Raw genomic sequence first — 20,944 nt, 5'->3', positions numbered from 1 at the left:
CAGATGCAAAGTCCGTGGCCATTCACAGTATGGGGAATAAACCTAATCGGGTCTTTGCCCACAGGAAAAGGCGGCGCCAAATACACCGTGGTGGCTATCGATTACTTTACAAAGTGGGCCGAGGCTGAGCCACTTGCAACCATAATGACCAAGAAAGTACTGGACCTTGTGGTCAAGAACATAGTGTGTCGCTATGGATTACCAAGAAAAATTTTCTCAGACAACGACACGCAGTTTGACAGTGATCTGTTCACAGATTTTTGCGAACGGCATGGAATTATCAAAAGCTTTTCTCTAGTTGCTCATCCGCAGGCTAACGAACAAGTCGAGGCTGTCAATAAAACACTAAAAGATACTCTGAAGAAAAGGCTTGAAGAAGCAAAAAGGGCATGGCTAGAACAATTGCTTGAAGTCCTTTGGTCATATAGGACATCCCATCGAACAGCAACAGGCCATACTCCATTTTCCTTGGCCTATGGATATGAAGTTATGCTACCTGTTGAATTAATCTGTCATCGCATAGGAGGATGACATACGATTAAGGCACTAATAGCCAGTTATTATTGGAATCTTTGGATGTGGTTGATGAAAGGCGTGAGCAAGCCCAACTTCGAGTAGCAGCTTACCAACAAAAGGTCGCCCGGTATTTCAACTCTAAAGTACGTGAAAGAAAATTTAATGTGGGAGATCTGGTACTTAGAAGAGTTTTCCTTAACACCCGCGATCAAGTTGTCGGAGTACTCAGACCTAATTGGGAAGGACCATACAAAATCGAAGAAGTCCTCCATCTAGGCACTTATAAACTTGCTCGCTTAAATGAAGATCTCATTCCTCGCTATTGGAATGGAAAACACCTATGCAAGTACTACCAATAAACAATTCTTCTTAAAGAATTGGCTTGTATTAATTTTACTTCTTACAAGTTTATGAACAAGGGTTAGTCAATCTTGTGACTGATCACTTATAAGTGTAAGATCATATTTTTGATCACTTGTACAGACACAATTGTCCATTTATTACGATAAATAAAATGGACTGTTCGCAACCAGTCAATCTTGCTAACTATTGTATTTATTACAAGTATTTTCTCATTACGTGTGTTGTTTTGCTATAATAATCATTTTTTCTATATCTCTATTACGAGTAGAAATATTCGAACAGGTCTTGGTCAAGGCAAGTGATTGAGGACCTAAAGCTCTTCAATCACTTGGGGGCATATAAGGTATCTAGTAAAGCAAAGCATATCAACAAGTATGTAAACATACGAGCAAAATAAGTGAAAGCATGCTACGGTACTTAGAGTATTTTTCAAAATTTTGTTGAAATTTTGTTAAATCAAATCAAAGTGCTATGCTAAGTTCGGTCATGCGAACAGATGTTATAATAAAATAAAAATGCTATAATGTCAAAAGAAAAACCCTTTACACTGGGAGCAGTTACTGCTTGGATGTAATTGTCCATTAAAAGGAAAAGCTGCCCGTGCAGCAATAAAACTATAAATTGTTTCAACATCACAAATCGTAGTTTGTGTGTCTTAAACTACAAATTAAAAATAAAAGAAGAGCAGATAAAATTATGAAGGAACAGGAGGGTCTTGAGGAGTTTGCTGGTCGACGAAGGCCCCAACTTCCTCTTCCACGCCATCAATGCCCGTAGCCAAGGAAATTTCAGGAGAGGCTGGGACTTTTGCTCTCTCCTCTTCCTCAAGGAGAGCAAGGCATCGCTTTATTTTAGTTCGCCTCATGCGCTCGGAGAGATAGCTGAAGTCTGCCTCGCGGTTGTGTTTCCAGAATGCATAAAAGCAGTTAGAGGTGGCTCCCTTATACCTCTCCAAGTTGCTGGCATTGGTCTCCTCGAGCTCTTTGATGCGCCCCTCCAGCCCCTCAGTTTCCTTTTTGCTAGCAACTAGGTCATCTTGAAGCTTAGTGGCTTCCTTGAAATTGAGCAAGGAAGCCTCCTCATACTTCTCTTTTTCTACAGTGTCTTTGGTCAAGGCAACCTGGAACGTCTTCAATTCTTCAGCCAGCTTGGTGTTCTGCTCGAGCAGCTCTGCGTTTTTCTTCAAAGTCATCTTGGACTCCTCAGCATGCTTAGCCTCGGACGCTTTGAGTTCGGTAATCAAAGCCCCCGAGCGATGCCAGCTAGCGGTCATAGTTAGCATTCCCTGCGATCAACAAAAAAGATAAGGTGATAGCAGAAAATGAAAAGATAAATAAATAAAACTCAGCGATAGATAGAAGCTTACACTGGCTATTTCATTCAGCACACAATTGATTATCTAGTCAACCTCCATGGATTCGGTGCTGATGATGGCCTCTCGGCTGCATCGGTGCCTCGAGAGTTTGGTCATTCTCTCTTTGGCCGAGCTAATCACATAATTTGTCAGGACATCTCCAGTTTGGTCAGGAGGTGTCTGGTCGGCAGGTGCTGGTGGAGGAGGGTTCTGGTCGACTGGTGCTGGAGGAGATGTCTGGTCGAGGGGAGATGGAGGAGGAGTTGTTTCCTTAGAAGGAACTGCTGCTGGAGGGTCCCCAGTCTGAGCCTTTTTCATCGGAGGGTTCTTGCTGCTCTCTCCGCGGTGTGGTCTGCTCTCCTTCTTCTTGCTCGAAGGAGCAGCGGGTACGCTGTAAAGCTCGAACATATCTTCAGATGACATATCTACAAGTAAGAAAACATATGAATACTTAGACAATATGAATAGATGTACTCACTACATCATGGAAATGAAAGCAAGGAAATTGTAAGTAAAATACTCGAGCTATAACTACTGGTCGCTACATTATTTACTGTACTACTGCTACACTCACTCACTTCCTTGAAGAAGTCTAAATTTAAATTAGGCGTGTATTTAAAGTTACCTTCCCCATCAAATAAATGACAGGGAATGGGCAAACTGTCTAAGAGTGAGAAGACAGTACCGTTCTCATCTGAAGGTTCAAGAATAGGCGTAGGGTGTTCGGAGACCTTCTTTTTTCCCTTTCCTGAAGGAGCATGGGCAGTAGCTGCTTGCGGGGTGCTAGAGGGTTCCCTGATAGTCACTCCTGTTGTCCTTCTCAAAGGTTGTGACACGTTGTGGTGCTGCTCAAGAATTTCTCCACCAGTAGCACTCCCCGCGGTTGTTTCCCTCACATTCTGGTGATGGGCCAGAAGGCCAACCAGCCTTAGATTGTTTTCTGTGACCAGCTCTTTGACGTTTTTTTCTATATTCGTCATGCTGGCCAAGGAAGCTGCTCGTATCTCCATTTCTGGAGTAGGAGCTGATTGGCGCCACGGACCTGAATGGCACTAAAATTTTAAGGAATGAGCAGAAAATCTAAACGAAAGTAAGTGACCAGAGAATAAAGAAATTACCTCCTTGAGTGAAGGCCAGACTGTTGGCGACCAAGTCTGTTGTTAAAAAGTACCCCTGGAAGTACTTTCCTACATTGGACTTGTAGGTGATCTCACTCAGGAAGGTGCGAGCAGATTCCTGGTGGTAAAAATAGAAGAACCCCATGTTGTTGTGATTGGGGTTGGACTTGAGATCAAATAAGTAATTGATCTCATGCAGCGTAGGCACATGCCACTTCTTGTGGCTGTATAGGATATAGAGAGCAGAGAGCACTCTATATCCATTTGGGGTGATTTGGAAGGGGGCGACCTCAAAATACTTGGCCACCCCCTGGAAGAATAGATGAAGAGGCAAGGTTGCCCCTGCCTCGATGTGGTATCTCGACCAGGCGCTGTAGGCGCCCCCAAGCAGGTTTGCCTACTGGTCGATGGAAGGTTTGATTAGGGTTATCCCAGAAAGTCCGTACTTTTTGAGATAATTCCCTACCATCCTAGCTGTAATGTTGCTAGGAGGTACCACGTACCATTCGACCTCTAGTCGAAGGACGTCCCGGAGTAGGGCTTTCATTTGGATTTCTGACTAGGATGTGTTTTCGGGTGGAGGTCTGGTTGAAGGATTTTCAGCCTGAGGAGCAGGCTGTTTGACAGGAGGAGAGGTTGTTTGCCTTTTCTTTTGAGCATTGGATTTTACTCGACCCATGCTTCTTGGACTGGTCGAAGGTTTATTTGAAGGATTGCGAGAAAAAGGGATTTCCGGGATTAGCAGCGAAGGTTGTTCCTGATCTTTGAGTAACTGCTCGAGCAAGTCATTGTCGATTGGCCTCTCACCTCCCCACAGGTCGTGCATGAAAATCTGCGAACAGAGAATGGGAGATGAGAATCTACGGCCAAAAGACCAAGAAGTGTAAAAGTTGGAATAACGTTGCTCGTGTATAAAATCTAAGCTTTTATACGACTAGTACCATTCTAGCAAAAACACTGAAATTTGTGCGAACAGTTTGGAAAATGGATTAAAAAGCAGAAGTGAAAAGTTTTTTCGGAAAAAAAACTTTTCGACTCTGAAAGGGCGGGAAAAACCTAGTTTTTTCTACATGCTTAAAAATCGAATTTTTACTTCGATTTTGCGCCCTAAATCAATAATCCTAACTCCCAAACTAATTCCTAAGCCCCATATAGTGTTTTTTCCTTATCATATCATGCTAACATCTACATGCCCATTTATCCCCAAAACAATTTCTCTCAAGAACTCAAGGTACGAAACACGAATTGCATGGCATCTCAATGACTAAGAAGTTTGAGAAACTTACTTGGATGAAGATTGAAGTGAATCTCTGAGATGCTAAGTCAGGTAGCTGGGCAGAAACTTTGTGGATCGTCGAAGTCGTCTGGGTTTCTGAGTTTTTTGCGTCTTGTTCTTTAGTGTTCTTGAGGAAGAAAGTGAAGAGTAAAAAGTAAAAAGTGATTTTGAAGGGGTATTTATATTTATTGAGGAGCAGTTACCAAGGTAATCATAAGGGGTAACTTTCCAAGGCATGGGTAAGTGTAATAGCCATCAGACTACTTTTGGGAAACTACAATGATATGATTGGTTGCCTTTTTCGAGGAAGCATGGGTGACTCTAATAGATTTGATAGGGCATGCGAAAGGGCGGTCGCCTAAGTTTACTTTATGCTGGTCGTAGTAAAATAAACTTGGGGGGCAAATGTTTACCCAAATACGGCCCCTGATGACATGGCAGGATTGACCTACACGTGGCAAGCACGTGACAACATTAACTAAACGAATCATGTTCGACCGTCAACCAGAGAGTCATTAATTTTTCGCGCCTCACGCTTAGGTGCGACCAATATGGTCGCATACTTTCATTTATTTCCTTTTGGATAAGCAATCTTTGTAATAATTGCATTAATTATATTTTCCTTTATAACCTTAATACGTAAATCTGATTGTAATTAAGGCCCATCGGCCAATGTAACCTTCTTGAGCCTATAAATAAGAATGAGAGGGCTCAAGGAAGGAACTTTTGGAATTTTTAATCTTTGTACTCGGAAAGAAAAAGGGGGTGTGTTTTTTCACTGAAATTGTAATCTTTCCAAGGCTTGTGAAACTCGTGAACCCTAGTTCATTGATCACAGTATTGGAATTCAATATCAATAGGAACACTAAGTGGACGTAGGTCATTGCCATCCAATTGGGGCTAAACCACTATAAATCATTTGTGTTGTTTGTTTTCCATTTGGATCTATTCTTGTATTCCTCTCATTTTCTATCATTTATCTGACTCCGTGTCGTTAACCAATTTGAGGGTCAACAAACACAAATGCAACTACAATATTAAGTGAAGGACGGCTACCTACCCCTCAAAATAGTGGATGATGAAAGTCTCATTTTCTACTTGCAGCTAAAAATGAACGAGTCTGACTTCACAAGATATCTACTATGTGTGAACACAATAGACAACGTGGCATAAACATCAAATCAAATTCCATTATGTGCATATAAAGAGCCAACAATAACAGCAGAATTGACGATGATTGAGAATGGACCACGAACATCAGAATCAACAATATAGCAACAAGAATGTGAAATCAGAGAAGAAATCAATGAAAGATTTGACTTCATTGACTATGCAAAGGTAGTCACTGCAGAAATGTTGGAACAACTAGAGAACAACAAGAATAAGGATCAGTCGCTTGACAATATAAATTCACTTGTAATCATAAACCCCCACCATCCCAAAATCAAAATTGCTCAGATCTACAAAGACAAGGAAACACTAAAAAGTGTTCTCAACTACTTTGCAATAACAAACCACTTCCAATACAAGGTGTTTAAATCATGCTCTAGAGAATACATCATTATTTGTTTGGACAAAAACTGCAAGTGGTCCATAAGAGCATCAAGGAATGGAACAACATAAGCATTCATCATCAGAAAATATTACAAAATACACATATGGTCTTTGGAAATCAGATTCAGTGATCAACGGCAAGCAACATCAAAATTAATAGGCAACTACATAAAGCCAAAGTTCCTCAACCTGAAAACAGCATGCACTTCACTAGACATCAGAGGCAACTTGAATGATAGATACGGTATGAATTATATGAAAGCATGGAGAAGTAAGGAACACGAACTCAACGAATTATGAGGAAATGCAAAGGAATCTTACAACCTCATACTGAGTTACTTGTACATGCTACAAAAACCAACCCTGGAACTATAGTTGACATTGAATAAGGAGAAGATGATAGTTTGTTGTTTCTATTCATGGCCTTGAATGCATCTTTGAGAGGCAAGGCAAAATACAAACCTATAATAGTTGTTGATGGCACTTTCTTGACGTCTACATATGGAGGAACATTGCTCTCTGCTAGTGCACAGGATGTAGGAGGTAAAATATTCCCACTTGCTTTTTGTATAGTAGATTCTAAGAACAACAAGTCATGGGAGTGGTTTCTCACAAAATTAATAGAAGCATATGGAGTTGGAGAAGACCATTGTATAATATCAAATCGACATGAAAGCATAATCAATGTGACAAACAAAGTTTTCCCATAAATAAAACATGGCTACTGCATGTTCCACCTATTCAACAACCTGAAAACAACCTACAAGAAACATGCCAAGGAATATAGTGTACCTTTCTGTAACGACCCCAAATTCGGTATTAAGGCTTAGGGCCTGAGATAGCGTGCCTGGAGGGCATAATGGAATTCTGTGTGGGTCTTTAATGGGTTTTATGCATGATTATGATTTAGTGCACGTTTTATGATTATGTGATTAATTGTGGTGCATGATTATGTGAATTAATATGCATGTAGACCTGACTGAGCATATTTGTAATTTGGCCATGTTGGGCATGACTATGTTGATACCTGTGATCTATGACTCGAGACGATCCTAGAACGAGCGGGTTAGCGGGAAGTCAAAGCGGGAACCTGTACCAGGCTTGGGTTAAGCTTGGGGAGTTAATCGAGAATTTGGGAATGTATTTGGTGATTTATTAGGCATTGGGTAGCGAACGGGAATTATTAGGAACACTTGAGGAATTAGTGGGAATTTGGGTATTATGACTAAAATGCCCTTTATGGACATAAAGGCTTAGAATTGATAAGAGAGGGTATTTTGGTCATTAGGCTTGCAAGAGATAAAATAAAGGAGGCCTTTATACTTAGTGGATTTAGTAGAGAAAATTTAGGCTGAAAAGAAAGAAAGAAAGAAAGAAGAGAAAAGAAGAGAGGGAAAGCTGAAGGGTTGGCTTTGAAGATTTGGTTTGTGGTTCTCCCACCCTTTTTCTTTGATTTTTCTTGAGGTGAAGCTCAGTGGTAAGCTAGGTTTGTGGATTTGCAAGAGATTAGCAAGATCAAATCAGAGATTTGAGGTAAGTTCTTGAGGTTTTCGGTTTTAGGGTTTTGCTGGTTTTGAACTGTGTTTTTGAGCTAAATGGATGGGGTTTTTGGGGAAAACAGGTCAAGGTTGTAAAGGTGTAAGCCAAGAAGGTCTAGGGTGCAGTTCAAGGTCGAAATTCCACCCACGGTATGATTTCTAAGACCCTATCCTTGTTGTTTGATTGATTTTTCTGGTTTTGGGGTTCATTGGGTTAGATTTTGAGTTGTGGGTTTCTTGAGCTTGGGATTGAGTTCTTGGGGTGCTTGGGATGAGTGTGTGGTGTATATATGTTTGTTTTTGGGCTTGGGAAAGAGTGGGACAAGTTTGGGTTCGAAATGGGGGAAGAAAATCGCAAGATGCGATTTTTGGTTTTTGCTGTACTGCAACTAGCGCTACAGCGCTAGGCAGGGGGCGCTGTAGCGCTAGCCCCTGTCTGGTGAGGGTGATTCTGCTTGTAGCGCTACAGCGCTACCTTTTGAGCGCTGTAGCGCTGCACTGTTCACAGAGGGGATTTTTGGGCTTTTGTGAAGGGATTTTGACCTAGGGTTCGGGGCTCGATTCTGCCACTTTGTTTTGGGGATTTAGGACTTCCCGGGGGCTCGGGATTAGTCCCGAGGCTAGGTTTTGGACTTGAGGATTGGTGATGACTTTGACTTGTGGATTTTGCTTAGGTAAGCGCTAGGGCTCGGGTAAGATCGTGCTCAAGGAGTCAGGTTGATCAAGGCTACTTAATCTAAAGGTAAGAAAACCGTAACACCCGAGTTTAGGGCATGGCCCCACTGTGTGATTGTAGGGCGTGGCCCCGGATTGTATTACGTGCAAATGCTTAACCTTAAATGAACCATGATCTGTGTGAATGTTTATTTTGAATGTACTATATGTGTTATTATGATGAAACGAGCGGCAGAGGCCGGGTACGGCATAGGCCGGGGCGGCCGTGGGCCGAAAGTAACACAGCACATGGGATGCTTATATTCAGGGTGGGACCCAAGGGATACATGAGTTATCCTCGCGGTGAGAACCGAAACTCCAGGCTTTGGTAAGGCCTTGGGAGCGGCATGGCCGTACTTGTTTATTATGGTGGTTTTCCTATGTATCAGTGAATTATTGCCAGCTATTTGCTTTGCATATGTTATGTGTTATTTGGGTTTTCTTGCTGGGCTTCGGCTCACGGGTGCTCCGTGTGGCAGGTAAAAGCAAGGAGTCAGTCAACCGGCCATGAGTATGGAGAGCGTGGGGGCGGCGCGTACATGTTCGGCCTGCCCGACTGCTTTGGTTGGGGGCATTTTGTATATGGCTGTATTTAACCATTCTTTTGATAGATGATCAAGTGTAAATCTATTTTGGTGTTGTAAACATTTTGTAAACCTTATTTTGGGATCCCAGATGTTTTATATTTAACGTTTTCAATGAAGTTGACCATTTTAAAAGAATACAGCCTTAAACTCTGGTTTAATCACACTTTTGGTTCTAGAAACCACTTTGAGTCAATTAAACGCACAATTTCTGTTTTAAACTCACTGAGTAACGGCTCTAAGGTAGTAGGGCGTTATACTTTCTTTGCTGCAGCAACCGCATACACAGAAAAAAAAAATCAAATATCATATAAAGGAGCTTGACAACTTGGATAAGCGAATCAGGCCTTATTTGCAGAAAATTGGATATCATAAATGGTCAAGATTCTACTCCAAAAACAAAAGGTACTCAGTAATGACTTTTAATATTGCTGAGTCACTTAACGCAACCACCATGGTAGCTAAAGAAGTAATTGTCACAATACTTTTGGAGTGTTTGTGTGGATTACTCTAAGATTGGACATACACTATTAGGAAACTAGCTCCAAAAATAATGACAAGATTGACACCAGTTGCAGAGCAAGCACTCACCAACAACTTCGTATACTCTTTGAGATTAACAGTAAGACTGATCAATTTTATAGTTTTTTTTTCAATTATTTCTACCATTCATTATTGTTGCTATTGAGTTGCTCTAATGTTGCCACCATACCTATACAACATATAATACAGGTAAAGCTAGGAAATGGATATCTATTTGAGGTATTTAAAGAAGATAAGTCATCGATTGTAAATCTCAAAGAACCAATTTGCACTTGCAATAGATTTCAGAAGGATGAAATGCCATGTGGTCATGCTCTTGTTGTGATGAAGGAGAACCCAACGATTATTGTTCACATTACTACACAACAAAAGTATTATGATGCAACTGTGTATCTAGTAGGGAAACAACAACATTGGGAATTACTAGACTTTTTCAAAGACATCATAGTGTTGCCTCCATTTGAAAGATTGAAGGCTGGAAGACCAAAGAAAAGAAGAATTATAGCTGCTTGGGAAGCTAAAAAGAAGAACAAGTACAGCAAGTGTAGACAAAGAGGTCATAATAGGAAGACATGTCGAGTCCGACCACCAAGAAGTTGAGAATAACAACACAGCAACACAAAAAAAGATGCTAGTTTATCAAATCACCTAAATAAATAACATTGGTTTCAAATTTTTTATATTAAACACTTAAACATTGGAAGGAAATTGATTAATTCTTGTTGCTTCCTTATTTTACAATGAAATATTTTTTTATTGTCTTTATAGGTTTTGGGACATATACATCACATTGATATTAAGTCATAATTATTGATGACCAATTATTCTTTTTAAACATTATTTTTAAAACATAATTGCTTATATTATGAGGATGTTGTTGTCTTGTTGCTATATAGTTGTAATAGTCAAACAAACAAAAATGATAAAGAATAGAAAGATGAAAGTCTGGAAATATATTGAAAAGGAAATAAGACCAACATGATAATTGTTACCAAAATAAACCAAGAAACTAGACTATTATCTAGAAAACTGAAATTACATAAAAAAAAAACACAATGTTTGAAGTTGTTCTATTGTTACTAAAGAGTTGTTACAAAGCTACCGATAACAAAAACACAATCATGAATCCTTCAAACGCGACCTTTTGCACTTTCTTCCAACTTTTTACTAAATTTTTTAGGAGACTTCTTTCGAAGTTCAGGTTGACTAGCAACATTCTCTACCTGCTTCATTTTGTCATAAGAATAAAGAAGAACAGCCAATCTAGAATGGTGATCTTCAACTGAAAAGTCACTTGATGGAATTTCCTTGCAATCAGCAAAATACTTAGAAAAGGATGCAACAAAAATACAACAATCACTGCAAAACAGACACCATTTAATGGATTGGTAAAATGTAAACAAGCATAAAAAATATTAAATAGAACAAATAAAAAAAACATAGGACATTACTTACTTGTCCTCCTGTTGAAACAATCCATCAACACTAACAATAGAAAAAGGAGTCTTGGAATCAACAAAAATTGCACTAGGGTCCTTTCTAATATTGTAAAAATTAAGCAACTCAACAAATAATGGCAGCAAGACAGAATATGGCTCCATAGCTGCCATAGATGCAGCTTCATAACGCCTAGACTTCAACAAGTTATACATGTAAAGAATCCTTTCCTTTATATTCAAACGCCCTAGAATCCAATGGCTCTCCTTCCTTATATTGATTGGAAACAAAACATGGTCACACTCAATCCATGGTTTACCACACATAAGCTTTTTAGCCTTTATAAACTGAGCAACTGAATGCCTAAGGTTAAGAACTGATGCATCCTAATTCTTTTACAAAAATTTCTTATAAAGAGAAGATATGCTATCACTAAAAAAAACAATCTATTGTAGTGAAGTTCACCTTAGGAGAAGCGGAATACTTCCCATTCTTCCTTAAGTAATAGAATATGACATCAATATGCTGCAAACAACATGAAAGAATAAAAAAATAAATTCTCATAAACCAAATCATGACAACATAAGGTCAACACCATACCAACATTAGAAAAAATACAAAAATTATAAATAAGAACAAAAAAAAAACTCACTGAATTTGTTAGACATTCTCCACAATGAGAAAATGTGTAGAACCACATCTTATCATTCACTATATCAACTACAAAGTCAAAGGCGGGCTTAAATGTATTCTTACCCTTCAAATAAACATTATTTTTCCTGAAATAAAGAAAAAAACATGTTAAAAATAAAAAGAACAATATTAAATAAAAAAAATACTAATAATACTAATAACATACTTCGCTCTTTTATTTTGACCATCAAGAAGTCAAAGATCAAATTCCTTCGCATGCTCCTCGTTAGGGACTTCTCCAATGTTGTCATCCAGCGGAAACACCCCTTCTACATAAGTCACCATCTAAAATGCTTCACCTTCTTCACCAGAACCAGAAGACACAAAATCTTACTGGAATTGAGATTTCAAAGCTACTCCAAGCTTCATAATTATTTTCTCTATAATATTACTATCCTTAACCTCAACAACACTACCAGAAATAACAGCATTAGACTATTGCACTGGTACAACACCAAGTCCCTCCTGACCTAATTGATCACCAATGACCATGCTTTCAACAACTACAGAGGAACTAGAAGGAATCTGTAAGACAACACTGGATTGAAAAATGTATGCAATAATAGCAAACATATATAACAACATGTCAATAATAAAACACCAACAAATAAACTACAACCCAAACCTTCATTTTTGAAACAGCCTCTAGTCTAGACAACATAGTTTCTTCAATTTGAAGCTGATTTAACCCATTGAAAAACACATCAAAAATTTTTTTGCTGGCAGCCTTCAAAAATAAAAAATAAAAATTGAACAATGGGGGTTCTGTTGTGTGAGGCCATGCTTCATGAGGCACTGTCGCAAGACGGAGTCCTGTGGCGCGAGTCCGTTCCTCGCGAAACGTTGGTGTGAGGTGAGGGTCCGTGGTGTGAGGCCATGCCTCGCTAGGCGCTGTCGTGAGGCCTTTAGCGCAAGGCGCAAGGTCAAGCTTGGTTGTTTCCATCCCGAGCCTATATTTTTAGGGTCACGAGGCAGGGGCCCTGTGCAACTAAAATTTTGGCTTCCACACTTGCCCCAGTCTATGGAAGGGCCTTTAGGCGCTCCGGTAGACTTTTTGGTATGGTGTCTTCAAACCACTTGTGGTGTTAGTGTGTTTCTTTGCTTTGGTGGTGTGAAGTAACACATGTTGGGGTGGTGATCCTCATGATTCCTTTAGGATAAATGTGAGCCTATCATTTGGCTTCACGGATCCCAATGCGGATATTTGGCTTCATTCTTGTCCATGGATCAAATATTGGATTCAATGGCTAGGATGAGTTTGAGCCTCCTATAAATAGGTCTTCTTCTTTAAAAAAAATTACAACACTCATTTCTCTTAGCTTGGTGGTGCTTTAGTCTTCAAAGCTTCCAAGAGGTGGGTGGTTCTATCCCCACAAGAGCACTTTTTCTTTCTTTTTTTATAGATATTTGTAAGTGTACTTGGAGAATAAAAATTGTTTCTTTCTATCCCCCTTCTTTTTGTAGGTGTGTACTTTTGACCCTAGGTACTCTTGCAGCTGCGACAGTTTGCAACTTCACCTATTCAAGGTATTCCTTCACCCTTTCTCGTGTTCAATGGGTCTAAATTAGCATTATTTGGGAAGGGTTACCTCGGTCGAAACACCTTGTGAGCTAAATTATGCATTTGCACACATTAGCATGTATACCCTACATTGTACCCTATAGTTGGTCATTTTGAGCAATTGTGTCTAAGGTTTTGAGTTTATTCCTTTGCGTCTTGTAGTACACTTTCCACATACACTTGTACATGTGTTCCCAATGAGGTGTGGCTTTATGGCATTTGAGAGGTTTTCTAGCGTTCCTCCAGGGGTGGAGTTCATAGACTTGTCCTCAGACTCGGGGTCCCCCGAAAACAGCCCCTGCCAAAGATATGACACCTTAAGGAGGGCCCATCTATGTCACCTAGAACGCATGGCTGAGCTTAGACAGAAAATTTGGGTTGTCAAAAATTTTGAGGGGTGATGGAGCCTCGTTTTTCTTTGATCTTGATGTCTACCTTGTCAACCTTAGAGTGATCCTTCTTGACCTACAATCAGAGGTAGAGTTCATGGAGGGAAACCTCCCTCCTGAACCCTCACCTCTGCATCCTCATAACAGTCCCGAGATCACTCCTAGTTCCCCTCAGCCCTTGTCTTCAATCCTTCAGTGTTTGATGCTCTCACACCCAATGTCTCGATGGAAAACCCTCACCCAATTTTAACCTCACATTTTGCCTTTGGTTTTACAGACATATCGAAGAGAGTGAGGTGACAAGTTGCTCTCGAGAAGCTGGACTCCGGTCCTTTATTGGTATCACCATTGTCTCCAATGTGTCGAAGAAAAGGCTGTTAAAGTTGTCATAGAAGTACCATATTAGTAAGAGGTACAAATTGTATGTATCGTCCAATAAGTGTCGTACTAACAATCCTCCCCACGGCTACATCGCTTTTAGTGAACATATTTGAAGGCGGGTGGCACCATTCCTCTACACCCGTTCTTCGTCATAATCCTGAATCACTTTGATCTTGCTCCACTTTAGCTGGCACCCAACAGCTAGTTAACCCTGAGCTGCCTGTACATGGAGTCCATGAAGCTTAATGGTCATGCTTCCACGACCCAAGAGGTGCATTTCATGTACAACCTCATGCCCACTCCCAAGTCAAAGGGCTTCTACTTTTTACAGAAGGCCAACTCTCAGGTCTCTTTGATCGAAAGATCCATTTCTAACCCGGGTTCGTTGAAGCAAGACTTTTTCTTTGTCAAAGGCCCTCTTTCTGTCCGTGAACATTTCTGCTCCTCTCCAAGTAAGTACTTCAATTCTTTTCTTTTACATTGAGCATCCTATTATGGACCTTATATTCATATTGATAGCTGAGTTGGTTGTTCAGAGAATTTTACTATTCCTGACATCCCAGAGTCGAAGGTGGTGCAAGCGGATGTCTTCCTTGATTTGGACCCTTCAACGAAAATGGTTGCCCATCTTTTTACTGTGGTCAACCTCAACTATTATGGTTTATCCAGGGTTTCGAAGCACGACTTGCTATGGCATATTTCTGAGCAAAAGAAGAAAATGGCTCCGGTAGAACCTCACTCACTCAGCCTGATTGTCTTCAGCCTCTAAGGGGTGCCTTTCTCCTGCTCATGTGGACCGCGACATGACTTCTCACTCGAACGGTTCACAGTCCATGCAAGGGCGCCTTGTTCTGCCTTCTTACGATGAATTTTATAATCCCCCTTATGTCCCTGCTAGTCATGGATATTATGGGTATCCTTCCTCTAATGCTCCCGCGCCTCCTCCTTGTTCGGTGAGTGGGTCATCTTTCGCTGCTCACCCGGACGCTCCTAATTTGGAGGGGATGTCTTGGGTGAATCGTACATCAGCCCCTTATGTCTAGAGGTATGCCCAGGTTGCCCAGGGTATCCCCTAGACCGAGTGGAGAGGTCTTGAGAATTTTAACACAACAAAGCTTGGGGAGACTCTCATGCACTCCACTACTTGGGTGAGTTCATGTGTCTTACATAGGTCTTTTTTGTGTTTGGGTTCCTTATTTTCTCACTTTTTGATTCCTTCCAGACTTCTCTGGTGGCTCAACACTTGATACACTCAGCATAGGACCTATCCTCATCCAATGCTAAAAGAGATCATCTTGCGACCAGAGTTCAGGAGCTTGAGGGACAACTTGCTATTGCCAATCTCAAGCTGGAGACAGCCCTGGGGAAGGCCTCATCGTTAGCCAAAAAGAAGAAGAGAGCGAAAGGCCAGGCTTAGGTGTTGCGAGAGAGGATCACCCTTCTGAAGGTTGATCTAGCAAAGGTTGAATATAATTCTGTGGAGCACACCTTGTATGGAGTGTAGAGGTAGAATCCTGGTTTTGACTTCTCCTCCTTTGGTGATCATGTTGTTACCAAGGCGGTCGAGTGGAATGCTCGCGGTGGAAGGCCTTGAGATTTCTTTTTTGCAGCTTTTATTTTCCAATTTAGATTTGGTTGTATAATTATTCAAACCTTATTATGCATAAGAGTTTTCCCCAGGTCCTTTGCCTTTTCCTTCAGGAACTTTTATAAGTCCATCTATGGTTGGTGCTGGCTTTATCCTGCAGCATTATCATGACTTTATATATATATATATGTGTGTGATCTTTTGTTATTTTTTCTTTATGTTTAAGGTCCTTTGAGCTAGCTCCTGTATGCATGAGTAAAAGGGGATCGATAGGTCTCTCTTTTTTGATAACTTGCTGATGTTTTATTTGGATCGGTAGTAATAGTCTCTTCGGCGCACCTTGACTGTATTTGTAAAGATATGTTGACCCTTTGGGTTCTTTCTATCCTTTTATATATTTTTGTGCGCGCTTGTTATTTATTGCGAGAAGCGTCCTTCTCGTCATTAAGCATAGTACTATTTTTACAAGGGTCTCTTTTAGGACCCTTTTTGGCTAGACGGCTTGGTGGCCGCTCTAGGCTTATTGGTGGATGCTCTCCCTGAGGCATTTCCCCTCATGGAGGTATCAACCTTCATTAGGGGGTTATCCTTGTGAAACCTTTTGACTTATTTTCACAAGCGTCTCTTGTCGGACACTTTTTGTCTAGACAGCGTGGTGGTCGCTCTAGGCTTATTGGTGGATGTCCCCCTTGAGACCTTACCACTCGTGGAGGTGTTAGCCTATCACGAGGTTTTCCTTGTAGAACCTTTTGGCTCCCTTGACATCCATAAGGGTAGCTAATCTTTATGAATTCAAGAAGTGCTCTAGGTTTATCAGCGGATGTCCTCATTGAGACCATACCCCTCGTGGAGGTATCTAGCCTTTGTTGTGAGGTTATCCTTGTAGGACCTTTTGGATCCCTTGATATCCATAAGGGTAGGTAACCCTCATGAACTCATGAGGTGCCTTGCAAGGTTTTCTTCTTTATTTTTTTTATTTTTTTGCTATATACTCTGCCCCCTAAGTGGTTGGCGAGATTTATCTCGTCGGACACTTTGATCATTTTGCTCATGTACTTTGATAATTTCAATTGACAATTTGTATACAAGAGGAAGACATGTGCTTCGTGTAAATGAGGAGTGTGACATGCCAATAAGAAACATATTCATTAAGAATGAGTAGAGTACATAGGTATTCATGGCAACAATGTGTCTACTTCGTCCCAAGGCAACTAGGTGACCCCTTTAATTCATAGCTGCCTCTGAGGGGAGGAGTTACAACTATGTTGGGAGGTTAGCTAGGGTAATCTCTTTGATTCATCGTACCAAAAGTGGAGCTTTAACTGATATTCCCTCTCAGGCACGTATTCTCAGCTGGTCATGTTCGTCCTCTGCCCAGATGCATTCTCAAGCTCTTTCATAGAAGTCGCCCATGTCCTCTATTTCTCTCTTGAGCATACTTCCCCACATTTCACTCTTCGAATGTACCCCTGTGGTGATGGCCATTCTTTACTCGTCCTTAGATAACCTTCCCACTTTGGCTACCTCTCCGTTGAAGCGCTGGATATACTTTCTCAGGCTTTCATTTTTGCCTTTCTTTACATTGACGTGGCTCCTAGCGAGTGTCGCATAGTCAGGGAAGGCGCATTGTTGTGGGAGGCATTCCCCTCCTCGAGATTTCATGCGCAATTTTTTGGGGTGAGATGGGAGAGGTTCTTCTTGGAACTCCTTCAAAAGTGGAGATTTTTCCATGGAGTTATTGGCTTCCAGCTTCCTTTTTTGCGCAGCTGCAATCTAGTTTCTAAGGTTCTTCATTGTGTTTCCTAGCTCCTTCCTCCTCCTGTTTATCGAGTTCAGAAGGTCGCAGGCACATGGAGCTTGGGCCTTTCTCTCCTTCATGAAAGAATCTGTGAGGACCTTCTTTCCTTTCACTCCATCTTCTCTTTGTTGGGACATGACTCTCTTGTCCCCCAGCTTCTTCATCGAGGAGGGGGTATTCATATCATGTGTGTGCCCCCCACTTCTTGACTGCACCTGTGGCAAAGAACCTTCATGGTGCTTCAGACGTGGGGAACTACTCCCTGGAAGTTGGATTTTTCCACCGTCAATGGGGAAGGTCGTTTCCTACTTTCCCTATTCTTCTCCTATATTCATGGTGGAAGGTACATCAGATTTTGCTTGTGCCATGCCGTAGAGCACTTCTAGCATTTTTCGCACTGCCTCCTCTAATATTTGCAATTTTAGGTGTAGTTCATCTATCTCTCTCTTATCTGTTTCGATTCTAATCTCCTCAGTAACCTGGGGGTCTAATCCTTATGGGCTTGGTTTCTTATCGATGACCATCACCATCAGTCCCAGTGGCTTGGAAGTAGTGCGGAGAGAGGTGTTATAACATTCTTTGGCCTTCTTCTGTTCTCCCTTTATGCTTGCTATTCCTCCAAGAGTTAGGAATACAGCAGATAGGTGGTAGATCGAGGTCACCGCTTTTAATTCTCTTAGGGAGGGTCTACCCAATACCATGTTGAAAGCTGAAGCACAATCTACTACAATGAAGTTTGACATGACGATGTTTTGTCTGGGTTATTCCCCCACAGTGAGAGCTAACCCAATCATTCCTAAAGGTTGTATCGAGTTCCCAGTGAATCCATATAAGGAGGTGTGGCAAGGTCTCATGTTCTTGATTCCCAAGCCCATCCTCTCTAAAGCGGGACGATATAAGATATCCACTGAACTTCCATTATACACGAGTACATGGTGCACCTTTGTATTAGCTATATGGACGGTTAGCGCCAAGGGGTTGATCTAGGCGAATGCTTCTTTGGCATATGTACTTTTTCCTCTTCCCGACTCTCCTTTGAAAGTTGGATCTCCAAAAACCATTCTTACTCCCCCCTACACCTCCAGGGCTCGTGGTGAAGCCGGCCTACCCTCTAGTCCTGGGTTCTCTTTTGTAACATACCTACCCAGGTGCCCCCTGCATATCAGCTCCTCAATTTCTACTTTCAAATGGTTACACTCTGTCATGGTGTGCCCAATTTCCTTATGATACTGACAATACTTACTGGGATCTCTCTTCGATCGATCTCTCTTCATTGGCGGGGGTCTTCTGAAGGGGACATGATTCTCATTTGTGACGAAGATATGTGTTATATTAGTATGAAAGGTGTATTGGGTCTGCCTATGTTCATCCACATGTTTTGGTTTCCCCAGATGATCGTCTCTCGGCTCTTTGTAGGCTCTCTTTTTCTTTGCACTATTTAGGCCTTCATGTTTTAGGGACGTCTCGCTCTTTCCAACATTAAGACTCTTGTGACCATCTTCATTATGGATGTATTTTTGTGCCTGTTCACAGAAGTCGTCTAGTTCAATGACCTTCCTCTTTAGCATGTTATCACACAGCTTACTGCCCGGACACACTCCGACTGTAATGACAATTTTTCACTCCCCTCGGGTCAGGCTTCCTACTTTAGCTGCCTTCATATTGAACCTATGGATATAGCTCTTTAGGCTCTCATCCTCTCCTTGTTTTACATTAGCGAGGCTGGTGCCCAACATGCTGTAATCACATATCGCGTGATGTTGCTGGAGGAATTCTTCAGAAAATTGTTGCCAGGACCTGATGGACTCTAGCCTAAGTCTCTTGAACCACTTGTATGCAAATCCTTCAACGTAACAGCGAAGCAGTGGCATCTATCTCTCCTATTGATTCCCCTTAACTTCATTAGGTCATTGAACACATCAAGATGGTACTTTGGATATGTATTGCCCTCATAGGGGGTCATGTGGGGCTCTTTGAAGTTGGCTGGCAGTCGCACAGCTTGTATTTCTTTGGTGAAGGATGACTCGTAATCAAACTCGTCATCAACAGCATGCTCCCCAGACGTAGTGATTATCTTACTTAGTAGGCTCCTTATCTCAGTGTCTAAGTCTTGTCTCCTTTTGTTCAGGGAGTCCCTCAAGTCAGATGGGTTGGCCTTTCCTTTCCTTTTGTCTTCCAAGGGAGCCATAGGAGGTGTGGTCCTCTCACCCAACTTTCTCCTATTGAGCTCTCCCCTTAAGTCTAGGGGTGTTTCCCTTGAAGTGACCTCAACTTTTTTCTGAGGGTTAGCGTCATTCTTTCGCTCTGGCTTGTTAGGCTGCTTCGCATGTCTGGGATGCCCATGCTTCTTTGGGCGAGGGGTATTGCTAGTGGAGAGCTGAGTCCTCCCGTCATCCACAGAGACTGTGGTCTCTCCCCTCTCAGAGCCTTTCTCCTTTTGCTTAGGAAGAAGCATGCTTAATTTTCCTTGTAACATGCCATTTAACACCTCTTGCATGTTTTCTAAGGTGGTTTCTAGCCTTTGGTTCTTTTGATGTAACTCGCGTATCTCATCCTTGAAGAATCAATTCCTAGAGCTCAGGGACTCTTATTGGACCTGCACGTTATAGAACCTAGATCCAGTCGGCCAGAGTCCAACACTGGTGGTGGCCTTGGGAGAGGAAATGCTCCCGCACCACCTGTAGGGGCGGATGCTGGTCATGGATGGTCTCCATCAAGCTAGACAGCTAAGGATGAAGTGTCCATTTCGTCTTAAGGATCCATAGGCTCCTTGGGTGCATCCATATTTTCGGGAGGTGGAAGGTAACTCATGGAGGCTTTCAGCTGATCTCTGTCTAGGTGGACATCAACCTCATGTCGTTCTCTTAAACGCTTAGAACATCTCAGCATCTTTCCCTACCGGAATCAATAGAAGAATAGTGGCTTGACACTTACCCTTCCCACAGACGACGCCAAACTGTCGATGATAAGAACTCGTCAACTACGTTAGATTAAGGGTTTTGTGAGTTGTAAAATAAGTGAACTTAAATCGACTGAACTTCAAACAAACTTTTTGATGGTTTCAAGAACTTAAAATGTAAATGCTAGAACTTTAGAACGGAAAATAAAGAGAATGTAGAATATATGTGTGTATTCATTAGCAATGGTTGTTTACAAAACTCCCAAAATTTGACCCCCTTCTCAAGTGAAGGGAGGTCATATTTATAGGAGAGCACTATCGACTCACTGTACATGGTGGTCCTAGGAGGACATGGTAGTGGTGTTGGGAGTGTGGTGGTCGGCTCCATTACACGCCAAAGGTCTGCAGGAGCACCTCAATTTTAGTACCTGGTTGTACCTCCACCATCTGTTTAGTATGAACGTCAGAGGTTGGCAGGGAAGGACCACATCAGATACCTTACTCGTACGACCACTACTTGTCTGGTGTGGAAATTAGGATCAGACATCTGGGGTCTTCAGAGTCATACCCCCGTACGTACTTCGTACTTGTATGATCTCTTTGAGTCATGCGTAGGTTTTTATCCTCACAAGACGTCC

The 20,944-nt window shown here is 41.6% G+C and overlaps 2 protein-coding genes across 2 annotated transcripts; one reads left to right on the top strand and one right to left on the bottom strand.

Annotated features, from left to right (window-relative positions):
* Window positions 1-1,573: 1,573 nt before the first annotated feature.
* On the bottom strand, window positions 1,574-2,656 carry LOC133779487 (uncharacterized). The gene is made up of 2 exons (XM_062219445.1): window positions 2,288-2,656; window positions 1,574-2,164 (listed from the first exon to the last, which is right to left on the bottom strand). The coding sequence occupies exons 1-2, from the start codon at window positions 2,654-2,656 to the stop codon at window positions 1,574-1,576; spliced, it is 960 nt and encodes a 319-aa protein (XP_062075429.1).
* A 6,914-nt stretch (window positions 2,657-9,570) lies between these two features.
* On the top strand, window positions 9,571-10,160 carry LOC133779486 (uncharacterized). The gene is made up of 2 exons (XM_062219444.1): window positions 9,571-9,639; window positions 9,750-10,160. The coding sequence occupies exons 1-2, from the start codon at window positions 9,571-9,573 to the stop codon at window positions 10,158-10,160; spliced, it is 480 nt and encodes a 159-aa protein (XP_062075428.1).
* The last annotated feature ends 10,784 nt before the right edge of the window (window positions 10,161-20,944 follow it).

The sequence above is a fragment of the Humulus lupulus genome, chromosome 5, assembly GCF_963169125.1.
Source record: "Humulus lupulus chromosome 5, drHumLupu1.1, whole genome shotgun sequence".
In the NCBI taxonomy this organism is placed as follows: domain Eukaryota; kingdom Viridiplantae; phylum Streptophyta; class Magnoliopsida; order Rosales; family Cannabaceae; genus Humulus; species Humulus lupulus.
The sequence above is the reverse complement of the archived record's forward strand: the minus strand, read 5'-3'. Positions and strand labels throughout refer to the sequence as shown.